The 18,221-nt window shown below is 33.5% G+C and overlaps 5 protein-coding genes across 6 annotated transcripts in view; 3 read left to right on the top strand and 2 right to left on the bottom strand.

The window, feature by feature from the left end:
- LOC105426706 (mitochondrial ribosome-associated GTPase 2) overlaps positions 1–3,169 on the top strand; it is a 76,661-nt gene extending 73,492 nt beyond the window's left edge. Inside the window, exons 2-7 of one of the 2 annotated variants that reach the window (XM_089075082.1) lie at positions 1,354–1,581; positions 1,652–1,771; positions 1,883–2,221; positions 2,368–2,506; positions 2,627–2,859; positions 2,971–3,169. In XM_089075082.1, coding sequence (XP_088931208.1) covers positions 1,354–1,581; positions 1,652–1,771; positions 1,883–2,221; positions 2,368–2,506; positions 2,627–2,859; positions 2,971–3,129 — 1,218 coding nt within the window. In that variant the 3' untranslated portion in view covers positions 3,130–3,169. Of the gene's footprint in view, positions 1–113; positions 286–375; positions 1,267–1,353; positions 1,582–1,651; positions 1,772–1,882; positions 2,222–2,367; positions 2,507–2,626; positions 2,860–2,970 lie in introns of those variants that run through there. The other variant, XR_016138825.1, reaches the window with a different exon arrangement.
- AlaRS (alanine--tRNA ligase, cytoplasmic) lies at positions 2,940–8,664 on the bottom strand. Its single transcript, XM_011638037.2, has 15 exons — positions 8,522–8,664; positions 8,134–8,303; positions 7,858–8,046; positions 7,636–7,781; positions 7,365–7,556; positions 7,007–7,297; positions 6,498–6,607; positions 6,143–6,417; positions 5,725–6,048; positions 5,396–5,654; positions 5,072–5,324; positions 4,735–4,999; positions 4,375–4,659; positions 4,118–4,295; positions 2,940–3,875 (listed from the first exon to the last, which is right to left on the bottom strand). Exons 2-15 carry the CDS (start codon positions 8,275–8,277, stop codon positions 3,217–3,219), a joined length of 3,570 nt encoding a protein of 1,189 aa, XP_011636339.2. The 5' UTR covers positions 8,278–8,303; positions 8,522–8,664; the 3' UTR covers positions 2,940–3,216.
- Positions 8,665–8,833: 169 nt separating this feature from the next.
- On the top strand, positions 8,834–10,011 carry mRpS25 (mitochondrial ribosomal protein S25). The gene is made up of 3 exons (XM_011638045.3): positions 8,834–8,970; positions 9,051–9,157; positions 9,722–10,011. Exons 1-3 carry the CDS (start codon positions 8,834–8,836, stop codon positions 9,988–9,990), a joined length of 513 nt encoding a protein of 170 aa, XP_011636347.1. The 3' UTR covers positions 9,991–10,011.
- Positions 10,012–10,413: 402 nt separating this feature from the next.
- Positions 10,414–12,590, bottom strand: LOC105426710 (putative RNA-binding protein 18). The gene is made up of 5 exons (XM_089075085.1): positions 12,204–12,590; positions 11,430–11,530; positions 11,097–11,307; positions 10,847–10,923; positions 10,414–10,746 (listed from the first exon to the last, which is right to left on the bottom strand). The coding sequence occupies exons 1-5, from the start codon at positions 12,207–12,209 to the stop codon at positions 10,533–10,535; spliced, it is 609 nt and encodes a 202-aa protein (XP_088931211.1). The 5' UTR covers positions 12,210–12,590; the 3' UTR covers positions 10,414–10,532.
- Positions 12,591–12,707: 117 nt separating this feature from the next.
- Positions 12,708–18,215, top strand: Strump (WASH complex subunit strump). The gene is made up of 17 exons (XM_011638048.3): positions 12,708–12,985; positions 13,241–13,343; positions 13,445–13,636; positions 13,747–13,961; positions 14,047–14,413; positions 14,630–14,905; positions 14,977–15,202; positions 15,294–15,529; positions 15,615–15,866; positions 16,042–16,224; positions 16,294–16,410; positions 16,535–16,707; positions 16,776–17,038; positions 17,124–17,307; positions 17,396–17,616; positions 17,695–17,848; positions 17,936–18,215. Exons 1-17 carry the CDS (start codon positions 12,864–12,866, stop codon positions 18,087–18,089), a joined length of 3,438 nt encoding a protein of 1,145 aa, XP_011636350.2. The 5' UTR covers positions 12,708–12,863; the 3' UTR covers positions 18,090–18,215.
- Positions 18,216–18,221: the final 6 nt, after the last annotated feature.

The following is an 18,221-nucleotide window of genomic DNA, read 5'->3' on the forward strand; positions in this document are numbered from 1 at the left end:
AATTCGAATGCTTGATTAAATTTTGGACAATTTACTTCTATCTGAAAAGAAAAGCATTTATCTAATACGTGGTTACGTATACGGCTCGATTAGTTTCAGTGACGATAGTGAAGATGTCGATTTTTAACGAAAATGATTCCGTACTGTTAGTAGGAGAAGGTAACTTTTCGTTTTCTGTAGCGTTGTTACAACGCAATTTCAAGATCGAGCTCGTTGCTACCTGCTATGAACCTAGCGTGAGTCAAGAAGCTGCGGAAAGAAACGTAGATTATCTTCGGAACAATGGTCAGTAAATTTTGAAGTATAAGTTTGCGTATCATTCACAAAACTGATAATTGTAACAATGAGAAAAGGAATTTATGCTTTTCTTTTCAGGTATCTGCGTGTTGTTTAATGTGGATGCTACAAAATTGGAGGAATGTCCCTTAAGATCGCGTCTGTTCGATAAGATTATTTTTAACTTTCCTCATGTCGGCGGTAAAATGAGAATAGAGAAAAATAGGGACTTACTGAGAGACTTTTTTGTATCGTCCGAAAAAATGATAAAAGAGAATGGTCAAGTATTAGTGACACTATGCAACGGTCAAGGTGGAACACCTATGGATAAGCCCAGGAGACGCTGGGACGATTCCTGGAAAATCGTTGAAATGGCTGCGCATGGGAATTTTATATTGACGAAAGTAGAATCTTTCTTGTGGCAATCTTTTCAAAATTATATTGTAACAGGCTATCGCAGTTTAGATAAACAATTTCACATAGCTGATTCATTGACTCATATCTTCGGAAAGGGCAAGCCACCCACAATGCACAATATCGCGCCTAATAATAAGATAAACGCATTTACGTACACTGTAGATAATATTAAATGGAAGGATATAACGAATAATATCCAAGATAATTCGGTTTTTGATATCAAATGTGTTTATCCGTGTATTTTTACATTTGATATAACTTTGTCTACTGACAGAAACTTTAACACGGCTGAATTTTATCAGTCATTATATAATTATGCGGGATCTATTATTGAAAACGTAAATTTGATTGATTGTTATTTATCTCCTGTTACTGATAAAATAAAGAGAACATACAGAATAGATTACAAATCGAATCATATACCGTTATATAGAAGAAGAGTTATTGAATTACATCAAAATATAATCGCGACTTTTATAGAAGATGAATTTAAAGTCATCGTTTCAAGATAGCCTGGGCATGGCGCTATGCAGCTGATACAAAATATTTCATTAAAAACTTAGACTTAAAATGGTACATGCAAATGTTGATTTATCTCATTTATATTATGTAAAGATTTTATATTATGTGAAGATTTACAGTTTGTAATTGTGTTTTCAGATGCATCGTCTTTGTCATTTGGGTGCTATCGCATATGGTATAATTCAAAGGCAAAGCTGTGAAATCATATCGAGCAGAATCAGATGCGAAATTTCGAATGAGAACATACTTAGAGCGTTGTCTGTCACTGCGAGCGTTTGTGAGAAGAAGCCTACAGTGAAAGCTTTACGTAGCATGAAACCGAAATCCACAAATGACACCTTACAACAATTTGTCGATATAACACAGGTAAGAACATAACTTCGTGAGATATTCTACTATTTCATAAAACGTACAATTTATAATCGTTTTTCATTAGGTGAGAACAATCGGTGGAAATGGTGGCGATGGACAGATATCGTTCTTACAATTGTGGGTTAATGATCGAGCTGGTCCAGATGGTGGTGACGGCGGACATGGTGGTCATGTAATATTTGAAGTAAGATAATTATGACTAAAATAAATGATGTAAAGATCTATAGCTAGATATCTATAGCTATATATCAACACTAATCTGTACAGAATACAATTGCGCAGTTTTACCGTCTAGGCAAGTTCGAACGTGAAGGATCTTAAGCATATAAATTCTGTGATTAAAGCTAAGAATGGAGAAAAAGGTTATAGCAAAAATTGCTTCGGTAAAAATGCAGAACATAACGTGGTAAATGTGCCCATCGGCACGATCGTGCGCGATGTAAGTGGTACGATATTAGCCGACTTGGACAAAGCTGGAATGATGTTTATTGCCGCGAGAGGTGGTGCCGGCGGACATGGAAATGCATTCTTTACATCGGACACTCAACAGGCACCTGAAATATGTGAATATGGCGCAACTGGGGAAGATTTGCAGTACGTGTTGGAAACGAGAAGTATGGCTCATATTGGACTGGTAAATATAATCCCTTAGTTACTATTGTGATTCTGGGTTATTGGTAAAAATAATATAAAAAAAATTAAAATATTGATACTTACGAATTATTTTTATGTAAAATATTTAAAAATAATGCATTTTTGTTATATTCATCGGCTTGCTAGCTTGGTCTGCCAAATGCTGGTAAAAGTACACTTTTAAGGGCAATATCCAGGGCTAGGCCAAAAGTAGCAGCATATCCTTTCACTACTTTAAAACCTCATATAGGCATGATACAATACGACGATTATGAACAAGTTGCAGGTAATTTACATATTTATATGACGCAACATACAAATATCTTCTATCTTCTTTCTTCTTTCTTGTAATTAATTAAATGTAATTAATCTGTTTATATTTTTCTAATCTGCTTATTTATTTTAGTGGCCGATATGCCTGGTCTCATAGAAGATTCACATAAAAATAGAGGACTTGGCATTACTTTCCTTAAACATGCAGAACGTTGTGCCGCTTTAGTATTTATTTTAGATATAACGGTAGACGAGCCATGGAAAGCACTGGAAACTTTAAAATATGAAATTAGTCAATTTAATGAAAAATTGAATGAAAGGCCTCACATTATTGTAGCAAACAAAATCGATTTGCCAAATGCTGAGGTGAGCGATTAAGATTTCCAATTTTTTTTTCGAATTCATTGGTTCAATTATTATAACAATTTTAATAAAAATCTTGAATATTTCTTATAAAAATTGCAATTTTTATTTCAGATTAATTTACAATTACTCAGAGAACATATAAATTTACCAATAATTCCTATCTCTGCCAAGATAGGAACTAATATTTCCACTTTATTAAATGAGATTAGAACATTGTATGATAATCTTAAAGCTAATACATCAGAAGAAAACAGCGAATTATTTATGTAATACAGCATTTTTATATAATAAAAACGTTTATAAAACGAGAGTCTTTATAGACGCCATTATAGATCATTATAATAGCGCATACTTTCCTCACAAAAATGTAAAATTTTTTACTATACATTTTACTTGCGGCTGATTTAGGATTGTCGAGAACCATCTATTTAGATTTGAATATAGTTTTCTATAATGTGAATCAAACACGTGTTCATACAGAGGCAGTAATGCGGTAAAAACAGATATATCTGCAAGAGTGATCCTTTCCCCAACCAAATACGTCTTTGTACACAGTACGTTATTCATCTGTTTTAGAGCGCAAAGAAGTTCTTCCTTAGAAATTTTTATATTTGCTTTCGTATCTTTTGATACCGAATTACTAAACGACGGAAGCACCCAACCACTGACCGCTGGTAAAATGTGATTTCGCGCATAATACATCCATTGCAGAACTTGACTGGATGCAAACAAATCATCATCACGCCGTAACTGCGAATTAGACAAAAAGAATGCAATAGCATCACTTCCATATAATGTGACATCTGCTGTTTCTAATATTATGCCACTAGAACATAATTTATCATTTTCAATTTGCTTAACAATTAAGCATTTGCCACTATACTGTGCAATTATTTGTGCCAAGTAGCATTTAGTGCTCCCAATGTTTCCATAAAGTACTAGTTTCGATTGAGATTCCGTGTTAAATAATTGAACAGGTTCTGAAGTCTTACAAGCATTGTTAACAGTGTTATTGTCTGAAAACAGACAAAATTTGCTATGATAAATTAATTTAGATAAATTAATAAACTAAATTAATATTTAATACAAGATTACTATTCCACAAATCCAAATCTTAATCTTCTACTGAACTTATTTCATAATTCTATAGAAAGAGATTAATAACTTATGCTATTCTAATTTTAAATTTATTAACTCTACTAGATTTGTTATTTCATAATTCTACAGAAAGAATAAAGAAACAGGATATATTGCTTACATGAAATCCCAAGCTTTTGATTGGCAAATTCATTAGCTTTGCTCAGTATTTCGTTCACACGTGTTACATCGGTACCGGAAGCTTGTGCAGATTCAGGTTTTCCACCTCCTTTGCCTTGCATCAAACCTGCAATTGCCTGGATCCATTCATTCGCCTTCAATCCTTTGGACACTGCAGACTGTAAATAAGTTTGTATTTTGTATCAATTACGGTTATTCTCGATTTTTATCACGAAACTTGAAAATAAACAATCTTACTTTGGGAACAGAACTGAGGGCAAATATCTTCTTGACATCGCGATCAACGCTTAGAAGCAAGGCACTAGTTTCTGGAGATATAGCTCTGATTTTCTTCAATGCCGAATCCAGAGCTTTCGTATTACTGTAGGCCTCCAGCATCAGAACCAATACTTCGCATCCGATTTTGGATTCTATTATAGACTGAGCAGTTTTTACAACCGTATTGGCGACGGCAGCTTTCGCTGCTCGTTCTTTATCATCGAGAGATTTCTTTAATTCTCTCAACATGTTACGCATGTTGTCCTATTAGACAAAAAGATTATTTGTATAATATATAATTTATCGACTAAAATAAAATGTTTTATTAAATATAATTGCCTTCTGCCATGCGGGAATGAGAGCATGCGATATCTCCTCTGTCAGTTCTACTATTTTCTTTACATATTCCTTAGAGTTCATCCCAGACTTATCAGCTTCAATTGTTGCTTGAAGTTGTGATAATTGCTTTTGCAGAATTGTCGCCGTTCTTATAGCTTTCGTTGCTTCTGGTCCAGTGAGTGCTACTATGCGCCTGATACCTTTAGCGATAGCGTCTTCGCTAGCTATTACAAAATCACCTATGTGACCAGTATAATGCAAATGCCTGTGGAACAAATCGTGAACTTAAAGAAACGGGCATGAAAATATATATCAACTTTATTTAGACAACACTTACGTTCCCCCGCAAAATTCTACGCTAGTCTCAAGAGCGGCTTTACTCAAGGGATCCTTTTCTAGATTCTCAACCGGTACGCCCATACTAACAACACGTACTGGATCCGGATACGTTTCTTCGAACATCGCACGCAAACCCTGAATAGTTTTCGCTACAGCTAAACTGCTTTCCTTAGCATAAATTTTCTTATTTTCCTTAATCATGCCATTGGTAATTGTTTCCGTATTTTTTAATTGCTCTCCTGTCATCGGCCCTGTCGTAAAAATTCAATCGAAATAATTCATCCATAAATAAATAGCCTGATTTTATTTCTCGAAAACGTACCTTTATTCGTAAAATCAAAACGAAGCCTCTCAGGTGCAACCAATGATCCCTTCTGATCGGCTTCCGTTCCCAAGATCTTCCTAAGCGCGTGATTCAAGGCATGTGTGGCACTATGATTAGCCATTACGAACCGTCGACGTTCCGTGTCCACGTTCGCGTGGACTTTATCTCCTTTCTTTAACGTGCCTTCGCCGACAGTACCAATGTGCAATACGTAACCGGCTCTGACTTGAACGTTCTTCACGCGAATCTCTGTAGTCTTTTGAAGCAATATATTATTAAGGATGTGCTTTTCGTTGCAGAGTTAGAATAAATTTATTTTAATATACCTCATCATCAACTTTCACTAAAAATCCTTCATCGAATATCTGTCCTCCTTGCTCCGCGTAAAAATTTGTCCTGTCCAATAGAATTCCAACTTCCTCGCCGGAAGATACTTTGTCGACGAAAGTCTTGGCGCGTCTTAGTGCGATTACAGTACCAATACACGGTGCGAATTCGTATTCCTCATATTTAACAGAGTTTGTTACTTTGTAATTATATTTAGGAGAATCGTCTGTAGGTTTGACGCCTTGCTTTTGTAATTCAGTGATAGCGTGAATATCCAAATTAATTTGATCATTTACACCACCGGCTTTGTTTTGAGAAATTAACTGTATAATTGAAAAAATATAAAGGATATCAATGTGTAGAAAGGGCTTTTGTCATATTAAATTAATTGTTAAGTTATATAATGGCATATAATACCTGCGCTTGTTTCTTAGATTCTTCGTAGCCTGCCATGTCGATCTTTAATCCTTTCTCCTCGGTCATTAGTTGAGTGAGATCTACCGGGAAACCATAAGTATCATATAAACGCCATGCGACGTCACCTGGTACAATGTCAGTTGATTCCAGTTTTGCTATTGTCCTATTCAACAGATTGCGACCCCGTGATAAAGTTTTCAAAAACTGAGCCTCTTCTTCATTGATGATCTCAATAATACCTTGCGGGTCTTTTTTTACTTCTGGAAAGACTTCACCTGCAACAGGAAAAGACGGATTTTTAAAAATACGAATAATGAAAGTATCAAAGTTTCTTTTATTATAGAAAGATATTTACCAAGAAGATCTACTACTACATTTACAAGAGATGCAAAGAATCCCGGTTTAGCATTTAATTTCTCGGTTGCGTAGCGCACAGCGCGCCGTAAAATTCTCCTTAGCACATATCTATATTGAAATAATCATATGTTGCATTAAAAACGCACAGAAAATTTTGGATATACAATAGCAAAAACTCATTGAAATTAAAAAAACATTTTTTATTTTATATTTATACTATCTAAAATATGAAATAGATTATAAAGAAATTAAAATATAAATACTTATATATTTTTATCATGAGAATGTTAGGAACCATTATTTTTTAATTAATATTTTTCCTTTAATAGATAATAAAAATTTTTTTAAATCAATTGTAAGAAACAAAAATAATTAATAATTTATAGATAGAAAGAATACTTAGAAAAAATAGAATAGAAATAGAAAAAATAGAAAATAACTTATGAAATTTGTATGTTTTTACTAATATTTTAAAAAATATGATACATACATTATAATTTTGCTTACCCTCGACCAGTGTTATCAGGCATTCCTCCATCTGCCAAAGCAATTGTGATAGTTCGAGCATGATCAGCTAGAACTCTGTACGCCATATCGATTCCATTAATATCGTCGGCACCTATTCTACCTTGATAGGGTGGGGCACCTGTACCTTTCTCAATCGCGGCAAACAAAGGCACGAACAGATCAGTATCATAATTAGCGCGTTTGTTCTGAATTACTGATACCAATCGCTCTAAACCCAAGCCGCAGTCTATATGTTTTTTTGGTAATGATTTAAGACTGCCGTCTGATTCCCTGTAATTAAGATCATTCAGATTATATTTCGAGGTCTTCAATAATGAATTATATAAATTCTAAATACCTATTGTATTGAATAAACACCAAATTCCAGATTTCTAATACATCGGGATCATCCATGTTTACAAGATGAGCTGCTTCTCTATCACCGATACGATCATAATGCAATTCGCTACACGGTCCACAAGGTCCAGTCTCGCCCATTTCCCAAAAGTTATCCTTCATACTCCCTGGTAGGACATGCGAGGCAGGTATTCTGCAGATTTAATTTTAAATAATATATAAAATTATCGATATAAACAAGTATTAGAATTATATTAAAATAATAACAATACCCAAGAGAAAGCCATAGATTCTTGCATTCATCATCAGGAGCTAATCCATTCTTTTCATCACCGCCGAAGTATGTCACGTACAATCTATCAGCTGATAGTTTTAATACCTCAGTCAAAAATTCCCAAGCCCAAGCACATATCTCTTTCTAGAAAGTAAACGAATATAAATCTCCAAGATTACACATTAAAACATTTAAATAAGCGATCAAGCCATGAGATTACTTTAAAATAATCGCCAAAGGACCAATTTCCCATCATCTCGAAGAATGTATGATGATAAACATCTTTGCCAACGTCGTCCAGATCATTGTGTTTGCCTCCAGCTCGAATGCACTTCTGACTATTTACTACCCGTATCCACTTTGCCATATCACTATTGGGATCAACTGTTCCTAAGAATATTGGCTTGAACTAAAATGCATAAAATATAAGAAAAATATAAGAAAAATATAATCAATAAAACACTGTATAACAAAGCTGAAATGTATCAGGCCATACCTGATTCATTCCGGCGTTGGTGAAAAGCAAAGTCGGGTCGTCGTGGGGTATCGTCGAGCTTGAGTGCACATATTCATGACCCTTGCCTTTGAAGAAGTCGATGTAAGCTTGCCGTATCTGCTTTGCATTCATGCTGCTCGTCATCGTGATATCCCGGAGCTCGCCAACTTCTATAAAGTCACAGCAGCATTACGAATTCTATCAGATATTCTACAACATGATTTGCCATATGGTCTCAGGTTGCATCAGACACCAAACACACAGGTGAGTCATAAAAAAATATCCAAACAAAAAACGCACAACTCCTTTTTCACATTTGAATTCTGCAGTTTCCAACCGAGATTTAGCACAACAGGGAAGGACAATAGATTTACAATGCGAGACTTACCGTCAGGTGGAACACGGAAATATGCGAGCGAACACAGCTGATCGAACACGCGGCTTGTATCGCTAACGAGAGCGCGTCAGGGGGTCAAAAGGGAAAGGAGAGGAGGGCAAGATAAAATCCGGAGCACGTGCACACGTTCGCGCTTTCGAGCCGGTAAGTGAAAGAAAGAGAGGTTGGACTCGTCGTACCGACCGATATTTGCGACGGTGGGATCGCTTTAGCGGGGACGGAAAGCCTCCAAGAGGGGATTTGAAGAGGAAGAAGACGGTGGATTAGTAAACACGCGAATCGGAGCAAATAGAATCGTGCAGGATGCCGTTTATGATAGGCAAGGAACCCATTCGGCGTACGGTAAAGTATCTGATGGCCGGCAAATTGTACCTGAAGGATAAGATTCAAATACTGTCCATCAATTACAACACATTCGGCAAGCATCACCGGGGCATAAGGTACGAAGGTTATGCATTAGGTGTAATTTGATGTTCTGTATGATTTAATGAGCTTCTTTTCTATGTTCTTTTCCTCGCAGAGAATTCGTATTTTGGCATCTATCACAACTGCAGTACAAGAATCCAGATGTGCAGATAGTTACTTTTAAGAACATAACCCCGTCGCCATTCATAAAATGCTACTATGGTAATTATAATTTATGTGATTTCAAATGAGATTTGTTTATTATGGGATTAGAATAGCGAAACCAACAAGCAAAATATTCGCAGTATGCTGGCAAGATATTATAGCTGATTGATATTAATTGCATTTATTTTAAGTTCTTGTGCCAAGCTTATGTTAATTCTTACCAATGATTAATTTTAATCTCTGTTTAATTTTTTTTATCTTTTGTTTAATTCTAAGAATTAACAAAATAAAGTATATTAAACCAAAATTAAAGTTAATCTACATAAGTAAAGATAAATCTCAATTCTTTTTTTTTTTGCTAAGTAGATTTTCATTCCAAAAGAATACTATAATTTAGCATAATATTTTATTTGTCATATGACAAGCAGAAATGTGTCATTTCATGGAAATGATTACAAGATTCTATTCAGTGTTTCTAGTCAAAAGCACTAAAATTTTATTAGTGCAATGTTATGTTCCTGCAAATATTTAAGCAATTTATTAGCAAATTTATAGCTTTTCTTTTATAGAATCAGTCTTGTTTGGGAAATTATAATGTAATAAGAAACATCTATTTTGCAGAGGATGGTAAGACAATGCTAATAGATGTAGATAGCAAATCTAAGGATGAGATACTTGAGCATCTTATAAAAGTAGTGGGAAAACCAAAGAACATATTGATTCAGGAAGCCTTGGCTTTGGCAAAAAAAGATAATCCAGCGAATTTCGGCGTAGGTTGCCCCAGGAGTTGTATATGTCACATCCTAGGACAAGTGCCGTGTCCTGGCGTAGTGCCCCTACCAGATCACATGCGTGGGAAGATCATAAGGGAAAGATTGAATAAAGACTAGACAAGTTGAAATTATTAAAAATTTTGGTTACATTTGTATTATAATTTGTATGTATTATATATACATACGTGTGGATGTATTACGTGTATGCTGTGTATATGTGTGTGTGTGTGTGTGTGTGTGTGTATCCTTGACTATCCAAAAGTATGAACGATGAAAATAACTTTTACACTTTTGTTCCAAAGCATGTCATGTATACGTTTGCCATAAAAAAGATCTCCCTATGTTATGAAAATACACACGTACGTCGACGTACGTATCGAGAGCATTATATCACGGACAATTTGAAATATTCGTAGCTCTAATGTTTCTCATATCTGCTCATTTATAGGAATCGACGTGTCTGTCTGCAATCGAAAAGTCGAATTGCTTTGTGGACATATAAGCATCTCAACAGGAAAATATATACAAAGTTCTTTAATATACAAGGGCAAAACTTTTTAATAGTATTAAAATGTAGACCTAACGTTATAAATAATAGAAATATCATGAACCAAGTATGATCGTTAAATGAGATAAAAAATATATAAAATATATATGAATTATCTTCTTAATTTGTGGCGACTGTATGGCTTATTGTGATGATAACTTCCACGGTTGTTATAACGCGTAGAGGTGGACGGTTTTTGATTCTCTGTTTTTTGATAAAGGTGTAAAATTGGCGATCCTTCCAAAGGTTTGTTCAACTCAAATTCCTCTTCTGATTCCTTCATTAATTTGAGTTTTGCTTCGATTGCTTGAATTGCTGTTTCACGACTACAAGAAAATTACATTCATGCAAATCTCAATTGAGGATTCCTTATTTTATATCCTCTTTATATAATTACTATTCAAGAAAAGTATATAAAATTATTACCTTATTTTCTTATCTTCCTTTTTTGCGCCAGCTAAGGCAGGAATATCTATCTTTGGTTTTGGTTTATCCATGTCCGACTAAACAATAATTTATTTTTTATATAATTTAGTTTTTTGCAAAGTTATTCAAAACTAAATATTTATTATTATTAGATTCTTTATCAATTTTACAACTGTATAATGAAAAATTATTGTATAATCAAAAATTATTAAATTTTAAATTAAAATTATATATTTTAAACTATGTGTACCTCAGTGACATTATGTGCCCATCTGACAATAATATTCTTAGCTCCAACTTTCAAGTTATGTAAAGCATCTTTTGCCGTTTTAGCATCCTGAATCGTTTTGTATGTAACAAATGCATATCCCCTTGGCTGACCAGCTTGAGGTCCCGATCGATGAAACAGCAGGTCGAACTTTTCGATTGTGCCGTATTTTTGGACAAGTTTCAGGAGTTGGTACCGGTTGACAAAAAGGGCGTTAGTTTTTTCTTTTCAAAGTTTGTTGTAATGCCAAAAACTTTCTTTACATCAAAACCATCAAAAAATCTTTCTCATAGAAGATATAATCATGTAAATACTTACTCATTAATTCTTAAATCTAAGTTGCCCACCCATAAGCGTCTGTCCTCAACCTGATTTGACTTTATAGGCTCTAATGGCAAGGGAATTTTAGCATCTGGCTGTAAATAAAATAAATGTTATATTCTAAATTATACATTTTTCTATGAAAACATTATTTTAAACCAAGAAACAAGAGAGAAATAAAGTAATATGGTTTTTAACATATAAATACTTATGATTAACATGTTTCCTAATGACAAATTTTTTTTTTAATAAAAAGAGCAAGAAACAAAAATAATAAATTAATTTATAAGAAGATTTAGAATTATTATAGGTAATAATTTTAAATAAATTATACAATATATTCAATATATATATATATATATATATATATATATATATATATATATATAATATATATATAAATTATAAAAATAATCATGTACATCAAATTAATAATTTTATAACAAAACGTCTTAAAATTAAATATTATTATTATTAATTTCTGTATTATCATTACTTGCAATATGCAAAATTTTCTCTATATAAGAATACAAATTTGAAAATTAATCAATTTCTAAATCGTTCAGAGAATCCAGTTTTTCTAGTTTGTCTAGTTTTTATGCAGATATTCAGAAGAGATGAAAGAGATATACGAAATTTTTACGCCTTTGCCAGTTTTGATTGGCACATTCAGCTTTCAACTTGTCTATTCTCTCATCAATCTCAATCAATCGCCTCTCGCGAATTATTCAAATTTGTTAGTTCTTTCTCCATACGACAGATCCTCACCTCCATTCCAAAAAAGAGAAGGAGACAAGCACGTTGCCAAGTTCCTTCGAATCAACACCGAGAGAGACCACGGTCGATCCCTCAGCGATCCGATCAGCGAGCAAGGCCGTATTGGTCCTTGGACATCTTGAGTTTGTTCACTCAAGATCTCACGAAAAAATAAATTCAGTTCATCGCACGCGCGGCATTCGAGGAGGGAAAACGAATCTCCGAAGTGCGACTTCTCGTCACGTCACGTCCAATTGTTTTCTCGTGTCTCGCGGAGCCGAGCGCGTTTCGCGATTTCGTATCCTGCGGAAATGCCAAAATATTGATCCGTATCCTTTTTCCCAATCGCGGAGCGGCGAACGAGACGCTACCGAAAGATCTGCATGTACACACGTAATCGCATACACCAGCACATGAACATAATACAAAAGCTTCAAATGGCGCACTAGTGCCTTCTCGACATATTGCGGCTTAAATAGGAAGCGGAGGACCAAACGATGGAAGGTAATGTCGGATTTCTCGAAGCATTCATACTTCCGGCGGAGGGGAGGGAGGCAGGAGCAGATCAGTTGTCAAACTCTGTCAAACTCTCACATCAAAGGCTGATAACAAGACATCATCCGTTTGACAGGAGATGGTCGTTCAAAGCATCTGAGATAAACAAAAAAGGAAATGGGCGACTTTTTAGCAGCTAATAATGTTTGCGGACAAAATTTGCTACGGCTGGTGTCTCGTGGAAATGCTATCATAGCTGAGCTAATGCGATTGAAAGATTATGTACCACCGGTCTTCAGGTCAGTTTGCTGGGAAAAGAGATATCTTGTTAATTAAATAATTAATAGAGCAATATTTACATTTATTTTAGTTATTTATTATATGTTATAAATATCGATTTAATTGTAATAACACGTAAACTTTATTAAGCAAATGTAAATAATTTGAAGTTTAAAAATAAATAGCTCTTTATTATTATATCATAATTACGTATATGATATATATAAATAATGCGTTTAATAACTATTATCTTGTTTTCTTATTATACATTGCAGCTTGGATTCGAAGCAATTGATACAAAAGTACGGATCAATTATAATCGACTTTGCATACTTCAAGGCAGCCAGCATTTATGAGCAAAAGATAGAAGATGATCCGGTGAGTATTCTTCCAATATTTTTCTTGTAATTCTTATTATTATATTAATCAAGAACGGAGAAATGGATAGAAGTTGCCATTTGTATTTTTATTTTTTCCAGACGCTCCAAGAAACTGACGAGGAACTTCGCAATAATTTTTCAGACATACTCACAAGATTTTATTTGGCTTTTGAGAGTATACATAAATACATTACAGATTTGAATTTTTACATTGATGAGTTAGGAGATGGAGTTTATATACATCAATCAGTAGACTCTATTATGTTCAACGAGGAAGGGAAACAGTTAATGGTATTTTTTATTCTAAGCAACAATCAGCAATCTGCTTTATAGAGACTATTATGTTGATATACCAAATGTGTACTCGCATGTATTAAAATAGATTAATTAAACTTGTGCAGTGCGAAGCTGTATATTTGTATGGTGTCATGCTGTTGCTGGTCGATTATCATTTTGAAGGCCGAATACGTGAAAGATTACTTGTAGCCTACTATCGATACAATGCTCAACGGTCTTCTTCAACAAGAGTGGATGATGTTTGTATGCTACTCCGTTCAACAGGATATGTAAGGACGTTATTTAAAAGGCCAGCTAATTATCCGGAAGAATATTTCAAGTATGAAATACAATCTGAATAAAGAAAATTTAATGCAATTGAGTGGCTTAAAATACACATAGTAAAAATATGTACCTATTTTTAGGAGAGTACCTTTGCGCGATTTTTTGATAGATCTGGTTATTGGTCGATTACGTTCGGATGAGATTTATAATCAGACTTTAGCTTTTCCACATCCAGAGCATCGTAGTACTGCTGTGGCTACACAAGCATCAATGCTAGTAATAATTTTATCTTTTAAATCGACAGTGCTTCATATACAAACTGCGATTATGAGAGAAATAGTAGATAGATTTTTTCCTGACAACTGGGTAATTAGTATTTATATGGGAACAGTTATTAATCTGTGCGATTGGTGGTCACCATATAAAGCTGCGCGAACAGCATTGAATAATACTCTTGAGAATTCAAATGTGAAAGGAATTGCGCAGAAATATGGAGCAAAAATGGATGTAAGTAAAAATTTAGGAAAACAACACTTTGAAATAAATAAATTATTTTATCTGCAATATATATGCGAATTATAGATTATAATGTTATCTCTTTTAGGATTTTGTATTTATATCGTAAAAAAAATGCAAAAAATTTAATATATTTTTGAAAAAGCAGATATTCTTAATATCTTAGACATATCCTTAATATCTTACTTTATATAAAAAATATTTCAGAAATTGATACAAGAGACTGAAGAAGTGCAATTAGCAGGTACACTAGATGAAAATGCAACGGGTTCTTTGGTCAAATTAGTAAGGGAATGCAATGTTATTTTGCATTGGATTCTTCTACACACTACTATGCCTACCATAGTGCTAGAGGATTCAAAACGTTCACGTACTCTACGACAATTAGTTATAATGGAAAGCAAATATACCACACAAAAATGTCTTCGTTTATTACTAAGCACTGCTCAAATTGAACAGGATGTTAAACAAATGTATAAAGATGTACGTTTAAAATTATTTGTCATTTTATTACTGTATTTGCTTATATGAATAAATTTTTCTTTTTACATTAGCTCTTGCTCGGAAAAGAGACCAAGTGGCTAAAAGATAAAGGGATTTGCGTCGAACGCATAACTGATCTTGCACAAATTTTTGGTGGCGCTAAACCTTTAGATGGCATCGATAAAAATCAAGATCTTTATACATGGTTCATAGAAATAAGCAAACATATTGATTCATTAAAGCAAGAAGATGGGCGGAAAATAGTACAATTAGTGCAGGCATTGGAACAAGTTCAGGGTAAAGAAATTTGAATCGATAAACGTCAATTCTGAAGGTAAATTCACATAAATGTTTATGTTAATTATGCTAAATTTACATCTTTTTTCAGAATTTCATCAACTAGAAAATAATCTACACATTTCGCAATATCTGGCTGACACACGTGAGACTTTACATAATATGTTGCGTACAGGTAGTATATCTGAAGATGTCATGATAAGTTTAAATATTGTAACCGATTGTTGTTACGCGTGGAATATTATGGAATCTTTTATTGACGTGATGCAAGAGAGTATAAAGGGAAATCCACCGACTGTCATCAAACTAAAAGCTCTTTTTCTTAAAGTGTGTGCAATTAAAAGTCATATATACATGCTTTTTACTTTATATGTTATTTATATATTATTATTTTTACATATTATTTTTACAGATGGCATCTGCATTGGAAACTCCATTGCTTAGAGTAAATCAAGCACGAAGCGCGGATTTGTCCTCCGTATCGCAATATTATAGCAGAGAACTGGAAGGATATGCGAGACGCGTTTTGCAAATTATTCCCGAAACTGTATTTGGTTTGTTGGCAGAAATAGTGCATCTTGAAACGAATTCATTTAAAGAAATCCCGACTAAATTACCAAAAGATAAACTTAAAGATTATGCACAATTGACTGAGAGATTGCAGGTATATTTATACTAATAATTCTCATTACGAATTACATTTACAAAGATTTCGCAAAGATTCTTTCTTACAATTTAAAAATTAATATATATTTTTATTATATATGCATAAAATATCTTTAAAAATCAGGTTATTTTTTTTAATATATTTAAAAGAAAACATTAAAATATTTTTCTAGATGGCAAAATTAACATATGCTGTATCAGTTTTTACAAAGGGCGTTTTGTCACTGAGAAGTGTATCTTTAGGAGTTTTAAGAGTTGATTCGCATCGTCTCTTAGAAGATGGTATACGTCAGGAACTTGTCAAGAAAGTTACTTCAGCTTTACAGAATGGTCTCAATTTCGATCAGAAATCCAAGGTAAATTCTGGTAAATGAGAAAGAATTTCTTAGATTATATATATCTAATCATCACAAACATTTCTCTAGACGTCTCTTCTGCAAAAACTAAATAATTTATCCTCAATTATGGATGGATACAGAAAATCTTTCCAATATATTCAGGATTACATTAACATAAACAGTTTGAAGATATGGCACGAAGAAGTGAGAAAATTACATGACTATACAATTTTGATATAAGTTGCACAAAAACATTTTCATAAAACGCGCATATATTTCATCCTAAATATGCATTATATAATTCTTATATATTATATATTCTTACTAGATTACGTATATTATAAACAATGCGGTGGAAGAAGAGCGCAGGGGATTTTCCTGGGTACCAGGAAAATCTTGGAGGCAGTTCCAAGAAGATAAACATGCATTTCCAACAGATAATAACTCTTTGACATTCATGGGTAGACTTGCCAGAGAACTTATCCGTATTACTGATCCTCGGTATTATGTTATTTACATTACGACTGTATCATGATTGTATTACATTTCTTAATTTATGCCTTTTCCAGAACTACAGTATACATAGAACATACTCTAGCATGGTATGATGTTAAAACGCAAAATGAAGTCTTGAATTACAAAGTCTTTTCCGTGATATTAGAAACAATAAGCACACCAGGTTTGGCGGGATTGGACAAACTAATCTCTTTTTTCATTGTTATCGAACTTGAAGCTTTAGTTCATTATATAGAAAAAGGGATACGAAATAAAATGTGGATGTCATTGTTAGAAGATTGTGAGACCACTTTAAGTTCTTTAGACAGTGCTAAAGGTAAAAATCCGCGACGCATTAGAAAAATATCATGAATATAAGGATAATTAACATACATTGCAAAGCATTGACTCGCATGTCTCAGGTAACATTACGAAGCTTCACAATTCTATAAGCGCTAGTAGCAGTAAATTGTGGTTGTCGGCACTCGAGTGGACATTGAAAATAGGTCACTATCAATTACTTAGAAAGAAGATAGCATATGAGCTAAACACGGCATGCAAATTTGAGGCGAAACATATGGAAGCGGCACTCCGAACGTTGAATACGTATGCAGAAATTAATTAAAAACTAACTTAAAAACATTGTGATTTTCTTTTTAATTTCATATTTCAATTTTTTTCTTTTATTTTATAGAGCCATTTTATATGAGATATCGAGAAAAGATAACAGTAATGAAACCGAACCGGAGAAAAGCGAATTACTTCACGAACTTAGCGTGCGATTGGATTGGGCTGGCATTAGTGATCCACATAATAAAGTTTACATCAAGCCACCAAAGATAGATAATATAGCTCTTATTATTTTCTTATTCACAGTATCGCAGTTAAATAAATTATATTATTGCAAAAATACAGGTGCGATTGCATCATAAGTATATATGCACATATATTCTGTATTAAAATTAAATGATAAATATTCTTCCTTTTTTGTAGCAAGTCTGTTAAGCAAGAAATATCAAGATCCCGTTGATGCTGTGGTATTTGCCATAGGAATACAAACGATTCTTCGTCAGTTCCATGTTTCCGTGATGAATCGTTATGTGAAATATTTTTGTATGTACGTCCTATCGTTTGTTACCATAGAAAGGTAAAAATAATTTCCTAATTTCTCATATATACGGAGTACAACAATTTATAATAAATTATTATATTACTAACGAGAATATTTGTTTAGTATGAAGGGAGGAAGTGATGCGGAAATAGAAGGAGCTACCAATCTCCATTTTTTGGAACTTTTCGTAAAATATTCTGGTATTCCACGTTCTCTTATTCTGAAAGAGATACCTGTTGTAATTTTAGATCATGCCTTAGTCAGATTGACGAAATGACGTTGTTTCCAAACCGTGAAATAATATTACGCATATTGTAAATGATTATATATATTATTATATTCCTACATTATAAAGATATATATATATTTTGTATAAATAAAAGAGACAAGAGTAGAAAATTAACTTCTT

This window comes from Pogonomyrmex barbatus, unplaced genomic scaffold (genome assembly GCF_055798465.1).
Source record: "Pogonomyrmex barbatus isolate J1 unplaced genomic scaffold, ASM5579846v1 scaffold18, whole genome shotgun sequence".
NCBI classification, from domain to species: domain Eukaryota; kingdom Metazoa; phylum Arthropoda; class Insecta; order Hymenoptera; family Formicidae; genus Pogonomyrmex; species Pogonomyrmex barbatus.

Coding starts and splice junctions, on each gene's coding strand:
- mRpS25 (XM_011638045.3), top strand. CDS start 8,834: ATGCCGTTTATGATAGGCAAGGAACCCATTCGGCGTACGGTAAAGTAT. Junction 8,971..9,050: donor AAGCATCACCGGGGCATAAG/GTACGAAGGTTA, acceptor TTTTCCTCGCAG/AGAATTCGTATTTTGGCATC. Junction 9,158..9,721: donor ATTCATAAAATGCTACTATG/GTAATTATAATT, acceptor TCTATTTTGCAG/AGGATGGTAAGACAATGCTA.
- Strump (XM_011638048.3), top strand. CDS start 12,864: ATGGGCGACTTTTTAGCAGCTAATAATGTTTGCGGACAAAATTTGCTA. Junction 13,344..13,444: donor AAAAGATAGAAGATGATCCG/GTGAGTATTCTT, acceptor TATTTTTTCCAG/ACGCTCCAAGAAACTGACGA. Junction 16,411..16,534: donor TGAAGATATGGCACGAAGAA/GTGAGAAAATTA, acceptor TATTCTTACTAG/ATTACGTATATTATAAACAA.
- LOC105426710 (XM_089075085.1), bottom strand. Junction 11,308..11,429: donor GATTTAAGAATTAATGAGTA/AGTATTTACATG, acceptor TGTCAACCGGTA/CCAACTCCTGAAACTTGTCC. Junction 10,747..10,846: donor AAGGAAGATAAGAAAATAAG/GTAATAATTTTA, acceptor ATTTTCTTGTAG/TCGTGAAACAGCAATTCAAG.
- AlaRS (XM_011638037.2), bottom strand. CDS start 8,277: ATGACGAGCAGCATGAATGCAAAGCAGATACGGCAAGCTTACATCGAC. Junction 6,418..6,497: donor TGTAGTAGTAGATCTTCTTG/GTAAATATCTTT, acceptor TTCCTGTTGCAG/GTGAAGTCTTTCCAGAAGTA. Junction 3,876..4,117: donor TCAAAAGCTTGGGATTTCAT/GTAAGCAATATA, acceptor GTCTGTTTTCAG/ACAATAACACTGTTAACAAT.